Source organism: Onychostoma macrolepis, chromosome 21, assembly GCF_012432095.1.
Source record: "Onychostoma macrolepis isolate SWU-2019 chromosome 21, ASM1243209v1, whole genome shotgun sequence".
Taxonomy (NCBI): Eukaryota; Metazoa; Chordata; class Actinopteri; order Cypriniformes; family Cyprinidae; genus Onychostoma; species Onychostoma macrolepis.
Window position 1 is genome coordinate 16,888,961 of NC_081175.1, and position 23,237 is coordinate 16,912,197.

The 23,237-nt window shown below is 38.3% G+C and overlaps 1 protein-coding gene across 1 annotated transcript in view; it reads right to left on the minus strand.

The window, feature by feature from the left end:
• Positions 1-21,181, minus strand: part of efna5a (ephrin-A5a) — a 53,890-nt gene extending 32,709 nt beyond the window's left edge. The window contains exon 1 of the mRNA XM_058759117.1: positions 20,385-21,181. Coding sequence (XP_058615100.1) covers positions 20,385-20,509 — 125 coding nt within the window. The 5' untranslated portion in view covers positions 20,510-21,181. The remainder of the gene's footprint in view (positions 1-20,384) is intronic.
• Between the last annotated feature and the right edge of the window lie 2,056 nt (positions 21,182-23,237).

Consider the following 23,237-nt stretch of genomic DNA (forward strand, 5'->3'; position numbering starts at 1 on the left):
AGTAATTTTGAAGAAATGTCTCTCTATACATATACATACACATACATTACATATACTTGTAATATATATATATATATATATATATATATACACACATACATACATATGAAGAGTTCAGATGCAAAAGCCTCTATAATATATATATATATATATATATTAATATATATATATTGGATATTTTGGCTAATGTAATATTTATAATATAATATAATATAATATAATATAATATAATATAATATAATATAATATAATATAATATAATATAATATAATATAATATAATATAATATAAGAAATTCTAATTATTATATCATATAGCATTTATTATAATTACATTTTGGCAAAAGCTATTTCATTATATTATATAATTACATGAAGGCAAAAGCATTCAACACCATTTTTCTCACCGCTTCCACTCTGTACCATTCACATATTCTGCTGATGACCAAATAGGTTGTTTTTAGTGATTCATATTGTCCCACAAGGTGCTGTTTTCCATGATGAGCCCTTCAAATATGCAGACTAAGGTGGTGAAAGAGAGAATAACGTAGTCACGTGTGTATGGCGAGGAGGTGTTACGAGTTACAGTGCTGTTGGACAAGTAGCTCAAAGGCAATTTTCTATTGAAAGAGAGATCTATAGCACTAATAAATCACACATTGCAGAATCTGCACCCACACCGATGTGCCTGAGTGAGGAAATCAAAATGTTTGTAAAAACTCAACGGTTAAAAAAACCCTCCCACCCTCCCTTTTTTTTCTCCTCACTGAGTAGAACATCCTCCGTCCTTATATGCCCTCATTCTGCCCAGATTTCTAAAATGAAAAGTCTGAAAAGTCTCAATGCTGGCGAAATTCTCTGGCAACGTTCAAGGTTTTTTAAAGCACATCTCTGTGATATACGGCTTTATTTGTGAGTATTGCACAGATCTAAGATAATAAGGATGCATCTGATCCAGGTGCTTTGCGATAATAGGAGGGGGAAGCATAAAAAAAAAGAGTCATATTCCTCCACCGTTATGAGCAGATAACCGTACACACAGCTCTTTCATCAAAAGCACATGGGGCATCACAGAGGATATGGGGCTTTTTTTTCATCCAGACAACAATAGTTAAGCTACACAATGCATTTAAATCGTCTTTATGGGATTATTATGGACGTCTGAGTTGCAAAATGAGAGTGGGAGCACAGACAGACACACACTCTGGCACAAACAAAACACAAAGCCAAGGTGCTGATCCTATCGCGGCATGGCTCCCGCAGGCCTTTGCTGGAACTTAAATGACACCACATGACTCAGAGAGCCAGCGAGCGACCTGGTTCATCCAGTTTCTGTGCATCAGGCTGAGGAGAGTTGAGCAAACAGCGCCAGGCTCCGCCCCTCACCTAAGGCAATGCTGGCAAAGGCCTCAGCCATCTGATCCTGATGTCATCAAGCTGTAAATTAGAACTCAAGAGGGCTTCCAGAAGCTGATACAGCATGTAAATAAGACCAAGAGACATAAATGGACAGGAATGCTGATAATGCCTGCGATACCCAAAGTTCTCAATAGTGCAAAATAAAACTAAAAAGAGTCCTGGAATTTCCTTAAGGAACTAGTGACGTGTTGTACACACTAATTATCTACCAACAACACTGGCATGAGAACAACTGTCTGTTCAAAAGGATCAAGAGAAGAATAAGTAGTCTAAACCACAACCATACCTGATCCTTTCTTTTTTTCTTTTTGGATCGAGGCTCCGTCTTTCTTCCCTCGACAGAATCGCGAGCGGAAAGACGGTGTGTCTGACATTCACACCGCCAGCGCTGGAGGACGGGACTCTCAATTGTCATGTTATGATTAGTGACATTTGAGACCCGGTAGATTTCAATAGAGGAAAGGTCAAAGTGTCAGACAGCCTGGTTTCCTGTGACATCACTTCTCAAGCGATAATGAGAGCCGGACGGCTCGGTATGACTCTGCATCAGGTTCAATTCGAAACTACTGAACTACTGATCCATATAGAATCCCTCTGTCGCATAAAAACAGTGTTTGCTTTGCCAGCAAGGCAGGTGATTGTGATAACCCACATGTTTTACTTCAACACAAACCCATCCAGGTGTTTCGGATTATCCAGTATGGCTGCCATCCGCAGGCTTTCAGTACCCACAGGTGTGCAAAATGGGTTAAAAACAGCTGAACTTACTTTTTAAAGGATATTGCAGAAGTTACAGGGATAGTTCACACAAAAATCTAAATTCTTCTGACATCATACACTCGCCCTCGGGTTGTTCCAAACCTGTATGACTTTCTTCCATGAATCACAAAAGAAGGTATTTTGAAACTGGTCTTAATGTTTTTTTGTTTTGTTTTGTTTTTTTGTCCTTACAATGAAAATAAATGGGCCAATGTTTTTTTGGACACCATTTACTTTCATTCTTCATTGGCATCTATGATTCCATGAAGAACCTTTAACATTCCACAAATGGTTTTTTATAACAGAAATAGGTTGTTTGGATTAATAAAATGTTCTTCAAAATAAGAGATAAAGGTTCTTCTTTGATTGTGAAAACCCCCTTTTGGAACCTTTATTCAAGTTCGTATGAACAAAAACAGTAAAAAAATTCTTGAGAATCTTCTTTTGTGTTCCGCAGAAGAAAGCCATTCCGGTTTGGAACTACATGGGGGTGAGTAAATGACATATTTACGACATCATTTTTGGATGAGCTATCCCTTTAATTCCTTAAATATCAAGAAAACACATTACCGCGACATCACTCAGCAAGCCACGAGCCATTTCGCTGGCTCTGAAAGAGAGATAGATGGCCCTTATTTCTGCGTGGGAGTGAGATGGGGGTCCGATAGGGCTGAGTTCTGCACCGAACTCCACCTGCGCCGATGATGAGGTGAGGGTTGAGTTACCGTGACCAGCTTATGCAGACTTCCTCTAAACGCTTTCAGTTCTGACAGATTTAAAGCCGAGGACGGACACACCTCATTCATCCGACCATACACGCACACAGACACGCCATATCTGTACGTATAAAAGAGAAAGAAATGTTTATTTTATTTACAGCTCGTGGAAAAATAGGACCGTCTGAGTGCGAGGCGCAGGAGGTTATCGTCAGGCCAGCGTTAAGGAAAAGCACATGTTTGGCTTTGCTTTAGAGGCTAATGTCAGTTGGATTGAAAGGCTGGGAAAAATCCAGACTGATTCCAGCCAATGGCAGAGCAGCGAGACATTAATAACCGGCATGCAATACTTTTAATGCCCCATCAAATTTTATTAAGCACAGTAGCCATCAAACGCAAAATAGATGCTTTTTTTCGGTGGGTTACATGCTGTATAAAATATTATAAAATGCTTTTTTTCTGGTGGAGCCTCAATCCTGAGGTCATTCCAGAGCTTTATTTCCAGAAATGGCCAGGAGAGCACATCACCACGGAGACGTCTGCCCTGATGATCCTCACAGCTTCAAAGAGCTCAGTCCCACACATATAAAACCACAGAGGCGCAGACATATGAAAGGCGTCTGTGTGGATGTGAGCGCGTGTGCGCGTCTGCGTAGGTCAGTATTGGCGCGTTTCTGCGTGTGTGTGTGAAATCCTATCAATGTCACAAAGGTCACGCTCGCTCAAGATAACCCGGGGAGATTGGTGTGAGGTGCCAGGGTTTTTTCTTCTCTTTATTTTGTGATTAGGTGTCACAAGGATTTCTTTGGTGTCACAATGAGGCCTTTCATGTTGTGGGCACCTCAAGGTTTAATAGGCGATTCACTACATTCAGCATGAAATGTAAAGAAAGAAACCGGCCGGCTCACAATACTCGGCGAGACCACAATTGCATGCGCGCCGACCCCTTTTTTTAAAGCGCGAGGAATTCTATCCTTTTTGTTGTAAAATGTTTGTGTAATTCCCACAGGAAATCTGGGATCGAATGCTCGCGCACAATGAACACAGAGACGTCCATTTAGCGTGTCACTCAGCTTGTGGTAAAGCTTATTCGGGTGAGTTATGTTTAAGGGGAACTTTTAAAGGTTAAAGTCAGCGGCCAGGATCAGTAAAACGAATGGAAAGGCCTAACGAAATAGTCTGTCAAAACAGTGCCTCGCCACAGTTCAACAAATATGTTACCATGTTTACAGTGACCATGACAACAGCTCTGCGGATAGACATGTGTTCAGTGATCATGCTTATTTTGTGATTCATGCTCACCCTGAAGTCCCTTTTTCCACTGTGCGTCTAAGAATATTCCCTGTGTGTTTGAAACAAACTGTGCATTTAAGAGGATCCACAGGCTGACTGACAGTATTTCTACATATGAGGTCATGCACCACTATTCGATGACACACAACTCAAAATGTTTGAATATTAAGGCCTGGTGTGAGAAGGAATCTATTTGGCTGTTGACCCAGGTGTGCATAAATACATTATGATTAAATGTTATAATTAATAGGTTATTGTCTAAATATACAGAGCTGGGTAGATTACTGATTCCAAACTACATGGTGGAAATTGTAATAAGTAATGTAATTCATTACATTAGACATTTTAGGTAATATAATCAGATTACTTTTTGATTACTTTCAGATTACTTTTGACCTAACTCGTTTATCACATTGATTTAAATAGTATAATCTCTTACCATAGTTGTAATAGTACCATATTGATGTAAAAATGCAAAGAAAAAGGAAATATATTCCATTTGTTGTTATTAACAACATGAAGTGCATTATACATTACATTACGTCAAAGTTTCTCAAACTGGGGTTCGTAAAGGAACTGCAAAGGGTTCCAGAGTTTATTGAATAACTAATACTTAATTAAATCATAAAAATGTAAATTAAAATAAATCATTTTAAAATAACATCCATCAAAAAAACTAAAACAAAAAAACTTCCTAAAAAAATTAAATGTTGAAAAAGAAAAATGAAACTGCATGTCAAGTGACCATTAACCAACATCAGAGAACCGTGAACATACAAATGTGTTACAAAAACCCTCAGATTCCAAATTTTCAAATGGTTGTATCTCGGCCAAATATTGTCCTATCATAACAAACCACACATCAATGGAAAGCTTATTTACTATTTATGTATTGTTTTATTGATGTATAAATCTCAATTGGTGTATCAATCTCAATTTAAAAAAATTTACCCTTATGACTGGTTTTGAGGTCCAGGGTCACACACACACACACATAAATATATTTATTTATATGTGCAGCTGTGCACTTTACTTGTCATTCTATATTTATATTCTATATTTTTAACTCCATCGAAACAGGCATGAAATGCAACCATGAAACTCAAATTCACAATAATTCTATAATAAAATTTGGCCATATAAATTCGCAAGTAGCTTTACTTTTGTTAAACATCCTATCTAGATTTTAATTATAATTAAATTACCAATAAGGAGGGTCTTTCATCATAAGTTCAGTGGTATTGTTGCATGTGCATATAAGAGTTGCAGCTCTGGATTGTTTCAATCAGCTTAAAAAAAACAAAAACAAAAAAAACACGAATTACATGAAACAAAATGAAATGTCAAAATAAATAACCACATTAACAACATTTTAAAAATTAAACCATTAAACCTAACAACGCTGACAGCCCTGATAAAAATAAATATTTCCTTGTGATCGGTAACTCTACGCCAGTTTTTCAATCATCATTTTTCAGTAGCAGGGCATTTGACTTGAGTAAAATAGACAACGCTGAAACATATGCGGCCAAGAGGGCAACATACATAAAAGAGAGTCTGCAAACAGATCTGAGAGCAGGACTCTTTAGCAGAGACAGTTTTATAACCTGATTCACTCAGCAAAATACAGCACCATAAAAGAAGCTCTCTGTCCATGCAACGTCATGGCACGATGACAGGCCGTGTTAATCACCGCCGTTATATGCACATCCAGCAGACAATCTGCAGCCACAACTGAAGCCTGGACTGCATAGCTCAATCAGCCTGAGCCCAGCAGACCAGAGCCTGTAAACCGCTCTCATTCCCAGAAAATTCTGCTGAGGGAAGGAGGTAATATCTTCTCTCGTCATAGCTGCAATGGTCTAGGTCTGGTTCTGATCAGAGATAAATGTCTTGGTGAGTGGACTGTGCTGCGCTAGACGGCTCTTTGTGGTTTTAGGGTCTGTATGGGGTCAGTATGGATCATTTTGTTGATAGAGGCCTGATGTGGGTAAATTACAGTGTCAAAAGTATAACTCGAAATGGTCACACCGGGTGCACTCTAAGTACCTGCATGCCACTCAGTGATTTTCTGTACAGGTCGTCACCAGCAATGGTCTTTTTAAGCAAAAACAATTAGTTAGGTACACATGACTGCACAAATACTCTCAGGGCTAAATTCTGCGTCATTCAGAATTCAATTGCAGCAGGATGGAGAATTGCAATTTGTATTTAATTATAGAAAGCAAGAAGAATTAATACTGATTAAAATTCAAAGAAATACATATATAGGATATTTTTAACTAGAAAACCAAAGTTTGATTGCTGCTTTACTTGTTTAAAAGGTTTGAAAAAGACTGAAGTCTTGAAGTTTGAAGGCTTATAGGTCTTTCAGAAAGAAAGAACAACAGATAGATAGATAGATAGATAGATAGATAGATAGATAGATAGATAGATAGATAGATAGATAGATAGATAGATAGATAGATAGATAGATAGATAGATAGATAGATAGATAGATGACTGTTGAATTACTATTCTGAAAAATTCTTGTTACTACAATTTAAATTGCATTTCAACTTTCTGTGTAGTGTGGCCAGTTTAATTCAAATTCAAATTGATTTTGCCCAGAACTGCCACAGTTTTACACAGACTGAAAGTTTGAAATCTTTTGCCTTGTTAGTCAAAACTCTAGATCAGTCGATAAACTAAACAAATAGATAGGACCGAATGATTTAAGATGCTGACTGTGAATTTCAAAAGAGGCAGCTTTAAAAGCGAGGTTGCCGGCTATCATGTGTCTACACCAGCAGATAACCTTCGACTCAGCTTTCATGGGGCGTTTGATTCACGGTGGCCCCCTCACTGGCTAGGGTGAGAAGGAGCACACCATGAAGAGAGGAAAAGTCCCTGTGATGGTGCTGATAGTCACACTCTCGGTGTGTAGTTTCCTCCATCTGTGAGAAAGAGCCTGCGCTGCTTGCTCAGCGGGAAAAGACACACACACACACACACAAGGGCGGAGCCGCCGTTCTGGCCTGAGATTCCAATCACTCCGACTCACATTCTTGTTTATTTGTCCCCATCAGACAATGCAAACGGCACACTGTGATATTTATTTACGCAACTAATGGAAGAAAACTCCTAAATTACCAGGTGCTGACATCAATCCAAACTCAAATTTGTATCGCATGACATTATCGAGAACATAAACCAAACAATAGTCTTCAGCGAGTCATATGAGAGTTCGGCTCCCGCTTAGATCCTGCTGATGTGCTGAAACCTCCTACTTGTGCCAATGAGAGAGGTGTCAGACACAATTAGACACCTTGCTCTGCGCACCGCGTGGACCAACGCGCTACTTGTCTTTTCTCGTTTACAAAGATTTTGTTCAACAGTTCTTTCATCTGCTTCCACAGACCATCTATTTCAATTGGAAATGAATGCGCTCAGACATAACCAAACAGAATTTAGTGAGAAACAGTACTCAGTTAGAAGCTAAACAAGGCAGGCACGATTATGGTCTCTGCCACTGAACCAAAACTCTCTAGAGAGGTTGCAGCTTTTGTGCTAGCTACAAACTTCTGGTATGTCAAACAGCCAGTAAGTGCTATTTTATAACTAGGCAAGTTAAACCAAATTCTCAAGTAAAGTGGATCAGTTGAAACTTGGGCTGTCAACTTTATATTTTAACTTTGTGCATTTTTTTTTTTAAATTCCATGTTAGCACCAAAAAAATCTTCAAGGCAAGAACGGAACAGCTAAAAATACAATGGCAAACATTAAAACAAGCTCTTACAGTACATTTTTAAAAAATGTAATTACTTGGCATTTCAAACTAATATTTAAAAGAAAACTTTTTTCCTAAGACTTTTTAAAACATCCATCAAGTAACTTACTGAATAAAGCCTTTCATTTCTTGTGATTAAGTATAAAAAGCTTTTTTCATTACATGCACAGAACTGCACAGTTTTCTTTCTTTCTTTCTTTCTTTCTTTCTTTTTTTTTTTAATAATTAATATTTCAAACAAATATTTAAACTAATCAAACTAATCATTATTGTACAGCATTTTTGTCAGTGCTCTGTTGTTTTAATAGTGCTTTATAAATGAATAAACTAATGTTTGATATAAATTCTACAACATTTTTCCTAAGACTTTTTTAAACATCCATTAAAAAAAACTTTCATTTCCTGTGATTAAGTAATAAAATTTTTTAAAAAGGTTACTTAATTTTGCCCCTTGACTAATTTCACAAATTCAATTTTTTCTAGTATTTCAGCAATTCAAGCTTGAAGTACCAACTTCATGAGTGATTTTGATAAGTCTATTCAAACTTTTCATCTAAAAGCTTTGAATTATATTTATTTTATATTACTGAATTATATTTTTATATATTTTATTGTATTTCAATTTGTATTATATTTTATATTTTTTTTATATTTCTCAAATAATTGATATGTAATTACGTATATGCATATATTCTGCTGTGTATATTTCTATGTGCGTGTGATTAACTAATGATCATTTTCAATTAACTGACAGCTGTAGTTCAAACTACATGGAGGGATCTAATATAATCAACACAATAATTGTACATCACTCACCAACACATATCCATGTTTAACTGTTCACTACTATTTACTAAAGTAGCATGCTTTCTCATTTCACAGAGAAAATCAATAGTGCAAGACCACACGCTCTTTAATCAAATCTTGTTTTCTTAAGTGCTATTTATACCTAATGTTTGCGGCAGGTCACAGGTTGCTCATCTGACATGCCCTGAGAGAGCACAACATATGATTCACATACCAGCACAGATACCAGAGCTACACATATTTTCTCTGAAAACACCGTCCTCACGCCCTGTAAAAACACCCCTGGGCTTAACGTAGGAATGTGCCCGAGCAGTTTCTCTTTCTCTCTCTCTCCACTAGAATGGGAGTTTTTTTTGGCAAACAGACCAATTCAATTAGCACCTGAAAGAAAGTGGGCTCCTCAGTGTAATTATATCATTGGTCTAATTGGAGAATTCTGGGAAGCCTTCTGTTGAACGCAGCCTTCTTCAGCTTCGCCCCGCTCTCTGAGCTGCAGTTCATTTCCACTCATTTGTTTTGAACACAGAAAACCACAGAGGTTGTTGCTGTGATTACACATTTGATTTGGAATTAAAATGACTCAAGGTGTTGGCTTGAACGTAATGTGATTTATGCCCATCTGTCTTGGTGTGGACAACATTTCAAGGTATTATTCTGCTGGTTTTCCCCCACCCTAACAGACATTCTTGTCATTAAAAGCCACCATTCATTTCCAAACATTCATTTTATATATCCTATTCAAATTTGGTTTTCTTTTAGAGAATACAAACTTAATTTTAACTGATTGATTCCATAGATTTTAATTTAAATTCATCCTTTGTTCTGCCAAAATACCATATTTACTACAGTTATTTCCACTACATTAAAACTGAGGTAAACTGTGGTAGCCGACACTGGCATTAAGACGAGGCAAGAAAAAAAAGAAAAGAAAAAAAAAATTATATACAGTATATAGATAGATTATACTGATTTAATGGTGGTAAATCTGGTACTTTGGCTGAATGATTTTATTGTCCTGAGGTTATACATTTTGTTTTGCCCTCAATAAGTGCCAGACAGTAAACTTATTTATCCTTGATACAACAAATCTCTGAGCCATCAAGGGTTATTTGAGTGCAGCCGCAACCCAACAGAGCTGAATAATGACCTTAATGACTGAACACAAACACAGACACACTCGCAAAACGAACAAAAACACCATTTTACAATCGGACCAAATGTGCAATTGGCAAATTTGCAGAGGACATTCAGAGGACCAAATCAGAACAAATCAAAATTTCTCTTTTTTTCTTCTGCGAATCATAATTTAGCAGATGTTTGAGAACGGAAAAACACTTGGAGGTGACTTTGATCTTTACAGCAGGACTTACTTCTTAAAGCACGAGAGTCTGTGAAATGGCCTGAGCGATTACCCTTGGCTGTCTTTTCAAACACTTATCAAACACTTTTATTTGAGAGATAAAACATCCTAAATGCATCATAAACATCTCAGAGTGGTGATTAGCTCAGGCTGGAACCCCATTGGCTGGAGGTGCTAATGGACTGAAGTCAAGAGAGCGATGGAAAGCCGCAGCCATGCGGTTGTGACCTTTCTGGCTTCGCCATCAAACTACGTGCAATGAGGTCAGTATAAACCATTTTATTTGGCCTCGCGATCACAATTTTCATTGTCTCACTGAGAAAACCATAAACAATTAAACCCACTGAACTCCCACACTGGCTTCAGCAAACCTAATTCTGCCGTAATTCTGGCCTACAACAAAAGGGCTGTGAAAAATGAGACTGCAAACGCAACGTTTTCATTTTTCTTCAATGCGATGTGATAACATTATGAACTGGCATTTTGTACAAATTATCACATTTCAGCATCATTAAATAACGTTCACACACACCACAAGTGAAAAACCCAGCGTCCAGGATGTCAGATTAAAAGGGTGCAAATGTGGCAGGACGTGCCGGTCCAGATAAGCACGACCGCAATGGGCTCTGTCTTCAACAGCACGTCTTCATCCCCCGCGCACCAAATGAAATTAGTGCATCTGTCTGGGCAAAAGCGGAGATTCGCATTAAAATCGCACGGTGCTACACAATCATCTGAAAAGCATCTGGACTGAGTGATTTGCTCAATAGGCTCTGCCGTACCGGCTCCATATGGCGAATTCAATGGCCACTGTGCGATATCGCACCAGGGCAGGGAGTGGGGAGATAGGCAAAATAATCAAACGCAGAAAAGAGAAAACACAAAGTCATTATAAGACATCAGGGATGAGACAGAGGCAGACGGGGATTCATTCCCCCAGTGGGAAGGCTAAAATTGAGAGTGGCTGTGCGCTCGTATCCTAACACCCATATAACACATATTCCTTGCTTTCAAAGGCTGGTATGCATATCGGGATTATTCCTACAAGGGACTTGCCGACAAAAGATATTATCAGTTCGACAGGGTCGCCAGAGGGGATGGAAATGACATCAGAGTTAAGGCAGACAATAAAAAGGGGTGAGAACTCGGTTGAGCCAGGGCTACAGCCCAGCGTAAGCCATTTCATCCCCACCGTATCTGATATCAGCCCTTAAGACAGAGTCCGTGGACGTGGCAGACAACTGGCGACGGAGACGGAGAGGGGAGCGACTGTAAGGGGGCCTGTGCATCCACTAACCTTCTCACTTTCACACCGGAGCAAACTTTAGGTGTCCCGAAGTGCGTATGAATTATATGAAGGCTAATATGAGAACATAACTTACGAATCACTCTCTAATGGCATTGACCAGCGCTAGCCCAACTATTAAACGTTGTAAATTCGACGGTAGTGGTCGTTCTCTCCACTTATGAAATACAGTGGCATGCTTTTAAGGGTGATCGATCTTTAAGTGAATTTACAATGCAAATCACCTGAACCTGAAGTGAACTTGAGGCTAATAAGAATGAATGTGCTTGGCATTCAGGCCTCTACTACGCTAATCTGCCTGAAGATACTCAACCCATCAAAACCTTATTGGTTTCCCCAGATCTGCAGAGCCCCTGCTGATGATTCAATTGGTGGGTTCTGGTAACCACTCCCCTCGATTGCTTTGTTCCATGCCCCAGTTTTCAATAGTAAACAGCCACATTATAACATACTCGTAGTAGCGTGCTGTAAATCATGATTGAAAATTAAAAATAAACACACTAACAAAAAAGGTAAAATATTAAAAGACAACCTTTCTGGTTTAAAAAATTTAGAAATGACACATGTTAAAAGATAAATTGGTGTGTATGTTATGATAGAATTTATGTAAAATAACTGAATTATATTATTGGAAATTTAAAAAAAACAAGCTTTATGGAAAATCTGTGGCTGGCAATAGCAGTAGCACTTGAACGTCCCATGTGTATTGCGTGTCTAGACCAGAACAACTGAACTCCCACATCCATTCACTTCACATCCACACCAATAGTCACAAGAGACTAAGACTTTTTTTTCCAAATCAAATACTCATCTGGCCAACAAAACACAAAACAACCAAATCTTTCTGACTTTAAACGTTCATATTTTTTGCGAAGAAAATTCTGTTCATTTCTAAAAAACAAAAAAGTAGAAAAATCCTTTTTAATCATACAATATTAATCTGTTCATGAAAGCCTGGAATCAAGGTATCATGAATTTTATCACGCTTTCATTAAATTTGTAACAATACTTCACACATAAATCCATTATCAAAAAATGACATCAAATCTACGTTTAAAAATATATTTATTATATATCGATATATAAATCTTTCATTACATTTTACTTACTTTGAGTAATTAATGTAATCCTGTAATTATTAAAACAGTAAATTGCTGCAAATTAGTGCGTGCAGGTTTGAGAACATTAGAAGGTGATGATTTGAAGGATTTTCTTTGTGTCTTTTCAGGGAAGCAGAAATGCCCAGAGGGCCGTAGGTACAGCCATAAAAATGGTTTATTTGTTTCCTGAGCACATTTAGTGCTTATGTTTCCATCGGAAGCCTTTATGGCATCGCAATAATATTTATGTCCAAGACAGATGGTTTCCTTTGAGTTACAATGGGATCGTATTTCTGTTCATGTCTTGTGGTTGCACAAAATTCTTCCTGACAAATTTATCGTTTTTTGGACAAGATTTCTAATGAAGCCTGTGCACGCACGGTTATTAATTTACTGGATGAATAGCGGTGGAACATACATTTTTTAATTTATTGCTTAACGGGAAAAAATATTTTGAACTATTTCTGTTGGGAAACAGACATATAGATGTAGAATTTAGGGTATTTAGACATTGGAGAATTATATGCAACTTTTAAAGCAAAAAAAAAAAAGTAGAAACATTACATATAAAAAATTTGTTTTTAAAGTATATTTAAATACTAACAAATCAAAATAAGAAAATATTCATAAATATACAACGTTAAAAATATTAATATGTATCATGTAAATTACAGTACATTTTTAAAAGTTCAATTTTCATATATGCACTCATAAAAGCAGCTATTCAAATTCATAATAAATAGCACAACAGCTCTAAACCAACAAAAGCTCCCATCCTAATCCTAAAAAGAAAAGATTTATCTGTGCATTTACTCATGTTTTTAATCACATTTGGGATTATTCCCCCTGCTTCATGCTTCAAAATGTTGGCAAACCAAAAAAGGCAGCAAAGCTGACATAGGAAAAAAAAACTGCTTCTTTTTTTGATCACTGACCACATCCTTATTCCTGAGATATATTGCAATACATACTGAAGAAGGAATGTAATGTTAATTATTCAACCTAATAAAATGTGACACTTCCAGTTTGCACCTTTCCCAGTTTCAATGTTTTGATTTACGTCAGTTCTTACAGTCCAAGTGATCAAATTGGGAGGACCAATAATGATTAGTTTCAGTTAACTAGTGCTATACGATGATTCAAAGAAAGCCTGAGGGGAAGAAACCTTCATTTCCTGCAGACTCCCTGAATGGTCGCGGGGCCGCTTTGAAACAGGATGATACTGGTTAGCGGTTCATTGTCTATTAGACAAAGTAGGGCTGTTCGCCCATTAGCACCTCTTTGTACTGACTGCTCAAGGTGTGACACACAACATGTCACAGGAGCAGCGAGAGCACGCCTGCAGTTTCTCTGATTCACATGAGAGTTCAAAGGCTTCAAAACAATGGCACACGCCCATATGCATATTGAAAATGCCATTTTGATTGCATTACAAATCAAATGAACAAGCAGTGCATCACTATTTATAAGAAAAAAAGTCACATTTACGGTCACACCAACTGAGCAAACAGCTCCCAGTTTGACCAGTACATATCTTCCATGTGTTTGCTTAGCCAGAAAGTCACTTTCGGAATAGGAAGTGCTTGATTGACTAGCGGCTGACACTTTGTCCTGCTTCTTTGTGATGACCTGTTACTCCAGCTGCCCTCTCATCCCCTGCAATGTTTGCTGCCCCACGCACGCGATCCCACTCCCGGCTGCCAGCAGTGCGCTTGTCCGCCTTGCCGCTTCGCTGCACCCTCTCATCGCATTACTTCTGCTATTCTAACTTTTCCATCAATTATGCACAAGAATAACTGAGGCCTGGCCGCAGCAGATACATAAAAGAGGAGTGGATGCCTCCATGACTCCACCGTCTGCCAGCATGTTCCCCCTACCAGTGATACTAGTGCCAGTGCGCCAGCGTACGGTCGCACGAGTCTGGTTTATGATGTCTGTGGCGTAAATCAAACGTGCAAATTTAGAGGTGTGTTGTGTAACGCGAACATTTTAAGACTAGTTTACTTGCTTGGAATGGGATTGACATACTAGGGTGAAACTGATAGGAATCAATAAACTGTTCATTCTTTCGCATTGGTTGACTGAAAGATCTAAATTAAACACAGTTTGGAAGGAAATCAGTTGTAACGCATTAAAAAATAGGGCTGAAAAGAGCTACAAAAGAAGGAAACCTACTCCCAGATCAGCTGCTGTTCCGTTCGAAACACAAAATGGAAGCAAGATTGAAAATGGCCGCTTGTACACTCCTACGTCTGCTAGAAAAATACTAGTAGGCTAGTCATACTGACAAGAAAGGACGGGCAATTAACTCATAGATAATGACAATTGTAATGAAAGTGTCATTAAATGACTAAAACAAAGAGAAAATGATTTAATGCAATTTAGTAATCTGTGGTAAAATCTACAGTATTCAAAGTGAATGAGAAGACATTAATTTACCAAAAAAGTCATCCACCGCAAAATAGAAAAACGCTGACCTCAAGATTCCAATGATGGTCACACTGACCTCATTTTCTCAACATTGCGTGTGAAGGTTTGTTGGCCAGACTTTTGACTCTGAGATCGCAAACAGCGTTTAATATTTTATGGGTCCCAACGCTCGGAGCGTACTCAAATTTGTAACAAGGAAATGCTTTACCACTTACCACAGACTGATCGTCTACTATAAAATGCTCCGCAATCTCAAACCAAGAATGTGACGAGAACATCTAGATCCCAAAAAAGTTTATTTTGACCTTTGTTTTTGTTTTTTTATTGAAAGAGAGACACATTTCTAAATATGAATTGATGAATGTGCAACATTCAAAAACGTCAGCCAAATAAATTTTAAGCAATTAACAGCCTATATAAAGTGTCTTTTTAATTATTATTATTGGGTTTATCCAGAAATTAACTTTGTTTAAACAAAGTTTTAACTATTATTTTAACTATTAAATTACTTTATTATCCTTGGAAAGTTTGCTGTTTTGTGCTTTTATTTTCGTTCATAAAAGGTTTGGTAAATTGAAAACGTCACATTGTGTTTTTCTCAATATTTAATTAACAATCTGTTGATTTTGTTGGAGCACCACCATAGCCATAATTGCAATATGTTCGTAATAATGCAGCCAATTTTTTTTTTTTTGTGGAAAAGATGCATGTCCTTCACCACAGCACAAAAAAATCATCATCCAATTTTTTTTAATGCTTTGAATAAGAGAAATATTTCATGGTAGGGAGTTTCAAAGAATTCTTGTTCTGGATGAGAAAGAAAGATTTAAGGTATTCTTCAGCCAAATGTGCCTCATTTGTGCAGGTGAAAGCAGTTTTAAGGTTACAGACCAAGTTCAAATCTGTGAGACAAGTTTTTCAAGCTATGAAGCCTTCTCCCTCTCTCTCTTCCTCTCTCTCATTTTCTTGTTCTTTCTTGTTTTTTTCTTTCATGCTAACTCTTGCCAAGTCAGTCCATTTTTATTAGCTTAGCCTGTCGAACAAATGCTTCCTTCATTATTTCTCATTGCGATTAAATGTGCCGTAATGAAGGGCACAAAGAGCAAACCGCTCCGCGCTTTCGCGGCGAAAGAATGCGCAAAGTAGTCATTACCGCATGCTACATTTTCCTTCAATTCTTATCAAGGAGGCTTAGTAAACTTTAGGGTCCTTTCAGGAGCTTTATCAGGTCATTAAGGTCTGAAGCTGATTAATATGAATGGTTGTTGAGGTCGTGGCTCTCCGAGGGAGACACAGAAGGGTGAAGGGGTTCAGAGGAAGTGTTTTGTATCTTTACACAATGGGCCGATGACCTCCTAAGCCCTTTAGTGCCTCTCTGTTAATACCTTCAGCCAAGCCTTCAAAGACGCCAGCAAAGACATTTCACCACTCACAGTTTAAAAGCTCACCGTGTATGAGGAGCTTACCTCGAGCAAACATAGAGACCCGAAATGCATCAGTTATCATCTAAAGTTCAGAGAGGATGAGCGATTGCTGTGATGACTCAAGCGTGATTTCGTAAAATGAAAAGAGAACCGGTTGACTTTAATTTAAAAAAAAGAGGCACTCCCAGAATTCTCGCTGAGACGCAATCATGACAGTTTATTAGCGGAACGCAAGAGCTGAGCGCAGAAGGAAGGGGGCCAGGCACCTCTCGGTGTGTTAGGGGTCATCAAACAGCAGGATGTTCTAGTTACCCTGCAGGAGAACTTTCTCTCTGCTGGAATGAGTCTTCCGATACCCCAAATCTTTTGAGAGCACCAGCACACCGCCATACAGCCCTGGAGGGCTAATCAGGATGGGGTGCGATTGTGGGACTCAAACCGAGAGGCCTGCGGTTCCCATCTGTAACTCTTTCCAGTCTTTAGTCGGTCTATATTTCCTTCTACAAGCCACGTTGTATGCACTTCCTGCATGTAAGAGACTAAATACTTTAAACTCTGGCAGAGATCCACTAAGACAGGAACAATGGCACCCTTTCACGTGGGCTGGGAGACGACCGGGGTCTTCAGACCAGTCAATATTTGGACATGATTTTTTCTCCCCATTTAAAATCCAAGCGGAACCGAGCAGCAGGAGGCCAGAAGTGCCAGTGAGGAAAAAGGAGGGTAAACACGCAGAACAATACAAACTGAACCCCACACAATACCACCGAACAGCTATCACAATATCAACTGGCCACAAACCGCAAACCATGGGCTTTGTTTTTAAAGTGGGGATTAAAACTGAGCCGGCACAAAAAGGAAACCATTTGAGGTCATATTGCGCAAGCTAGAGTTAAGAGGTGAAAAAGAGATGGCTTTACGGGAGATCCATGACATTTCCCATTTCTGTAGTGAAGAAATGAGCAGGGAAAGACAACCGAGAAAGCGTTTAAGTGTGAAATGTTACAAAAAACCCAAGTCTAAAGAGGCCGGACGTACTATTCACTACACCACCTGACTGAGAAGGCTTCAAAAACTGTAGGAAAAGTGCCACATCTGTTATTGAGAGATTTGAGAGGCATTATCAGTGATTAAAACGGGACTCCGTCAGAATGCTGAAATCCCTCTCCCCAGCTGTTAGGTCCATTCGACAGACCTCTTTGATGGACAGCGGTATCGGCTTCCATGGCACCACATACACAAACAGCCAAAAGATTAAGGTAGGAATTCAATACTGATTCCTGACTGATCCTGCCTATCAACAACAAATAAACAGGTTTCATTTTCAACATAAGACCTATTTGAGTTTAAAATTCCAGGAACTAGCAGAAAAAATATTGACAAATGAATATATTTGCGATGTAGATCGCATATCTGGATTACACGAACACTACTTTCTCAGAACCACAGGATAGAGAAGGAAACAATAAGCTCTCTATCTCAAGCCAATCCAGTAATGCCTGCGAAAGAACACGTCTCGAACTAAGAAATGACTAATCTGAGAAAGAGCTGGGAAACTTCAGAGGAAATCTGCCAACTTGAATTGAATTTGTAATTGCAAACGGCGTGGACCGCATTGGAGAGGAAAAAAAAGAGCCTCCGAAACCCAGTGAAGCTTGTAAGACCACCATATGTAGAGCAAGACAGAGGCTTACATATGAATGGGTGCGCTGCAAATCTCAGGCCAAAAACTAAAGGAGCCATTCCCCCCTAAATCCTCTAAAGAATCTCTATAGACTCCGGCGTACTCACTCATGTGAAAATACTAGCAATCACTCAGTATGTTCGCCACCGCACTAAAGTGCAACTCCTACGCTTGCAAAATAACGATTAAGAGATAAGCCTGTCTGCGTGCTTTGAAAATTATTTTTATAAACAGTTATGTTTCTTGTTATTATATGTTGTTTGTCACTAAATGCCATTGAATAATTAAAAACTTCAATTAAAGCTCTAATGAAGGCAATCTTTCTGACAAATTAATATTTCATGGCACTGCTATCTAAATCTTTGAGTTGGACTCTTGCACAGCTGTCTCTAATGTTGGTAATTTAGCCATGTTAATGAGTGACATTAAGAGAGGAAGATGCGGCACAAGACAATGAACCGATCAAGCATCTTAAAAGCTACCAAAGAACTGTTCTTTAGCGGGTCCGATAGTCTAAATCAATGTCTAAATGAAAAAGTCCAACATGAGATCCATGTACAGGCACATTCTGATCAGAAGGTTACTTGTTTTGTGGGTTATGAGTGACATTCAGGGCCCCAAGGTCTTGCCAAAGAGTGCTGCTGCATTATACAGCACAGCCAGATTTGAATTAGGCCATTGGGTGAGTGTATGAATGTGAATGAGAGATACTCATTTGAACAAACTCATTTATTTGCTAGAGGGGCCTCATTTTGCCCGGACAAAACCTAGGCAGGGAGCCTCCAACACACACACGCAGATATTCACGATCACACAAACACACATTTCTGTCAAGCTATAGAAACCGGGCTCGCCCTCAGATTCACCCTAACCAGAGCTCAATACTGTCCGATGATGGTTAACCGCAGCCTTGTGCTGTTATCACTGAACGTGTGACCCCTCTCTCATGAGCAGGCACCCAACTGGGCATCAGCCACTCCTGAAATGCCTCTCTGGGTTTGACCCATTGTGTAAAGCCAGCATGGGGCTGGGGTGCAGGGCAGAGAGAAAGCCCCATGGCAACTGAAGAGGGACAACCGAGAATGGGGATGAGCTGGAATCACAGCGCTTTCAGGCAACTCAAGACTTGCGGCGAAGAGAAAGGGACAGCAAGCCTGATGTAATTTCAATCTAAATATATTTCTTATATGTTAGTTGTTAAAAAGCTGTTAAGCAAATTATTTCTCACGAGAATAATAATATATTACATTATGAAAACTGGCTTATTAAAAAAGCTCATTGACATTTAACACACCCAAACTATTAACAGCCATCAAATCAACTTATTCAAGTATTTCACATTCAGCCAGAAAAGTACTTCTTTCGACTCCTGATGCTATTTTTCATTAACACCCTTCACTGCACAGGAAGGTTATATTACCTTATTAGAAAACCTTTGTTGAAATCCATTACTAGCCCATTTTCAGCCACACATTTTATAAATGCTTCAAAAGAAATATGAATTGATAAAATTGTGCCCTTTTAGAATTATGATAACAAGCAAAATCACATTCAAAGAGGTAAATTGGATTTTAAAGAACAACTGACCAATGAGCCATGATATTTATTTCTAATGATGTTTCTAGAGGGCAATGTCTAGGACAAGCTAGTGGCACGGGGTAATGACTTTTTACTTTGAAAGAGCAGAGAGCTTGCCTGTCAATCTCCAAAAGCAGAAAGAAATCCCACTCATAAGCTGGCTAAAGTTATTGGAATGAGGTAAAAAAAACAAACAAAAAAAAAAAACATTGGCATTAAAAAGTATTTATAGGCTTTATATATATATATATACATATACGGTATATAGATAGATAGATAGATAGATAGATAGATAGATAGATAGATAGATAGATAGATAGATAGATAGATAGATAGATAACTGAAGCTGTATAAACTAATTAGCTTGTTAGTGTGGTTTTAGTTTTAACCCCTCCAACAAGACAGCCAATGTACCGATTTTATAACAATTCGCGCTTCATTTATTTTCGCAATTCCGAGCGCCGTTTCTTGCCATGCTAGTACATATAGTTTTGCCATAGAGTTTACTGTAAAATAACGCTGTCGAGTGTTTATCGCGGATTTTGTTAGAAGTTTCGCCCTTACAATGTTGTAACTGTTGTATCATCAGTGAAACTTGTTCAAACGATCCTGACGGCTTGACGAACCTGTTCAGTTCGCAGCCGCGTTATATTTCGCCCGATATTCTGCGGACTGTGGTGCTTCTACATGACAAGTGAAACGGCGTTTTAGTATATCAGCTGCGCAAGTAACTAACTCACCTTGGGTTTGTTCGGTTCCAGTAGACAGCGTAGCGATCCGCCACAACCTTAGACGCCGGTTCCAGGCCCAACACAGACATCCACAGGCTGATCAACACAAAATAAAACATCTCCACCTGCGGCATTTCTGAAAGTTTCAATCGCAGCCCCTTCGATACAGCGTTCCGGTGATGAAGAACTGCGCGACCCGTCAGCTTTTCCTTGAATATCCCTCGCTTTAAATTGGTTCTTTTATTGTTAAATAGATGAAAACAGATCTATAAAACCGCAGTGCAAGGAATGACAGAGTCCTTTAAAGAGTCACACTTACATGTAAATTATTATTAGAAGAAACACTAAGAAGCCGGTTAATGCGCTCGCTGTCTGTCAATAGTCCAGTCTGACAAGGCGTTCATCTCAAGCACATCCTTTCTTGCGATTTATCGACTTAGTTTTCCACGAGGAAAGAAAACAATTAGACAAATTTCAGGTCCTTTAAATGTTCACTTCTCATTCCAAACCCCTTAAGATCTTCAGCGCGGTTGGTCACTGTAGTTAGTTTGAGTGAATGAAAACAACAGCGTCTGTCCACTGGCACCTCATTCTCCAACATGTGAATGAAGACCTGCGCTCTGTTTGTATGGTCAGACCTTGACGTTAATAAACTGAATTTATGTAGACGCTGTCCTGAAGCGCTAGAAACCAAGCTATCTTTCTGGACGAAACGCACAAAGGTTTGAACGTATTCTAGATTCTATGTTAAGATATAGTCCACAACAGTAACCTTCCAGGCAGCTGAGTTGGTCAGGGTGCATGAGCCATGCTGTCTCAGAAAGAGAGAGAGAGACACGGTACTGTTCCAGCGCTCGCTCTCTTTCTCATTGGTTTGCATTTTGAATGATGGGCGTCTCGGTTACAAAAACTACATCCCGCCTCCAAAGGTGGTAGAACTGCTTTTTTACGGCTTGTGATTCTCAAGAATATATTCACAGGGCAATATTAGGCTACTTGAAAGAGTTCCTACTTTTCTTTTTAATTTATGTTTATTTATTTATTACAGTGGCTGGACAATATATTTTGGAAAAAAATATTAGATTTATTTTACTGCATAGATTTTCATTAACATTACAATTTCTATTTAGGCTAAAAAAGAAACAAAATATATATGTTGAGATATGAACAACCAGTCAGTAAAGTTTGACTCATCAAAAGCAGCAGGTAGGAAGAAATAAAAAACCGTTTCTTGTTTTTAATGCTTTCCAAAATCTATAACTGGTGAGACTGATCTCGATTTAGGCTATATACACACACACGCACACACACACACACACACACACATGGGTTATAGGCCACTATGTGTATATATATATATATATATATATATATATATATATATATATATATATATATTAAGCAAATGGGCCGATTCTGATACCGATTGCTGACTTTTTTTTTCCTTAAGCAAAAGACAACCCTGCTGAAAAACAAACAAACAAACAAAACAAAAAAAAACAATAGAACCCTGCCCAAAACACAATAGAAAATGTAATGGTTTTAATGGTTATAATGGGAATTGTATTGGTTTTAATGGAAACTATAATGGTGTCTATTGGTATATGATGGATTCTGTTGGTGGGATGTTAAATCCTGGAAAAATGCCCAAAACACACTACAAAAAGGAATTTTGTAATGGTTTTACTGGAAAAAGCTAATGGTTTATAATGGTATTTTAATGGAAACCATTAGAATTTCTGTGATGGTTTCTACTGGGCTTCTATTGTTTTTTTTTTTAGCAGGGAAGATTGAAAGAGTACATGAACAAGATGTCTATTTGCGCTATTAAAGGCAAAGAACAAAAAAATCTGTAGTCATTTGAAATGAGAGGCAACCACTGAATTTTAACTCACAATCCAAACAAAGATGCATGAGCAGTTTAGCTTTGTGAAAAGTATGCTAAAAATGCAAATTCACGCTCTGCCAGTAGGCGGCGCTTGCAGCCGCAATACCGTGTTTTTCTAGGTTACCGCTGTAAACAAAGCAGCGCTGCGCTTATAAATAAGCTACTACTTTATTATGCACTATACGAGGTAAGTTGAAAAGAAAATGCATTTTCTGAAGACAGTGAGTTTCCGTCTACATTAATATAATCATCCACGCCAATTGAATATTTAGGATTTTCAATATTTCGTGCATCGCGAACAGTGCTTGCGCGTCTATTCTCGTACTGGCCTCTGTTAACGTCCTGTTTATAGACTTAGTAATATTTCAACATATTTCCAGGGTTGAAGTAAAAAAAATACAATGGAAGCTGTCCCTGCATGATGGACAAGTCCTTGGCACAAAAAGGGGTAAATTCTACCAGCAGTGTTTAAATTGGTGGTGACACTAACCAGTACTATAAAACTGAAAACGTTTTAACCTCATCCCGTTTAATTAGGACAGCATGTTCTCAACACAAGTAAAATCTAATCTCTTTTTAGCGTTCAGAAAACGCTTCTTAAAAACATCTGCAAGTAGCTAAACGTAGGCTATAGCCCTACAGTGTAACATTTCTAGAAAATTCCACGAACGCCTAAATATTGTGTACACTTATAGCCTAATACGTAAATCTAAACATGTTCGTTTCTTTGTCATTATCGGTTGCATATACAATTTATAAAAATAAAGTGAAATGTAAATATTTTTTGCAAAATTACCACACGAGAAAGGTTTAAATGAACACAAGCGTATGATCATAAATTCATCGCAATGTAATGTTCAAAAGGTGATTGTTTATGTGGGTGGTTTGTGTGTTTTGCTTTTTGATATATTGACGCACATTTTCTCAAAACCACAGCAGTTCCCACTCGCTCTCATCTCAAGTAAATACATAGT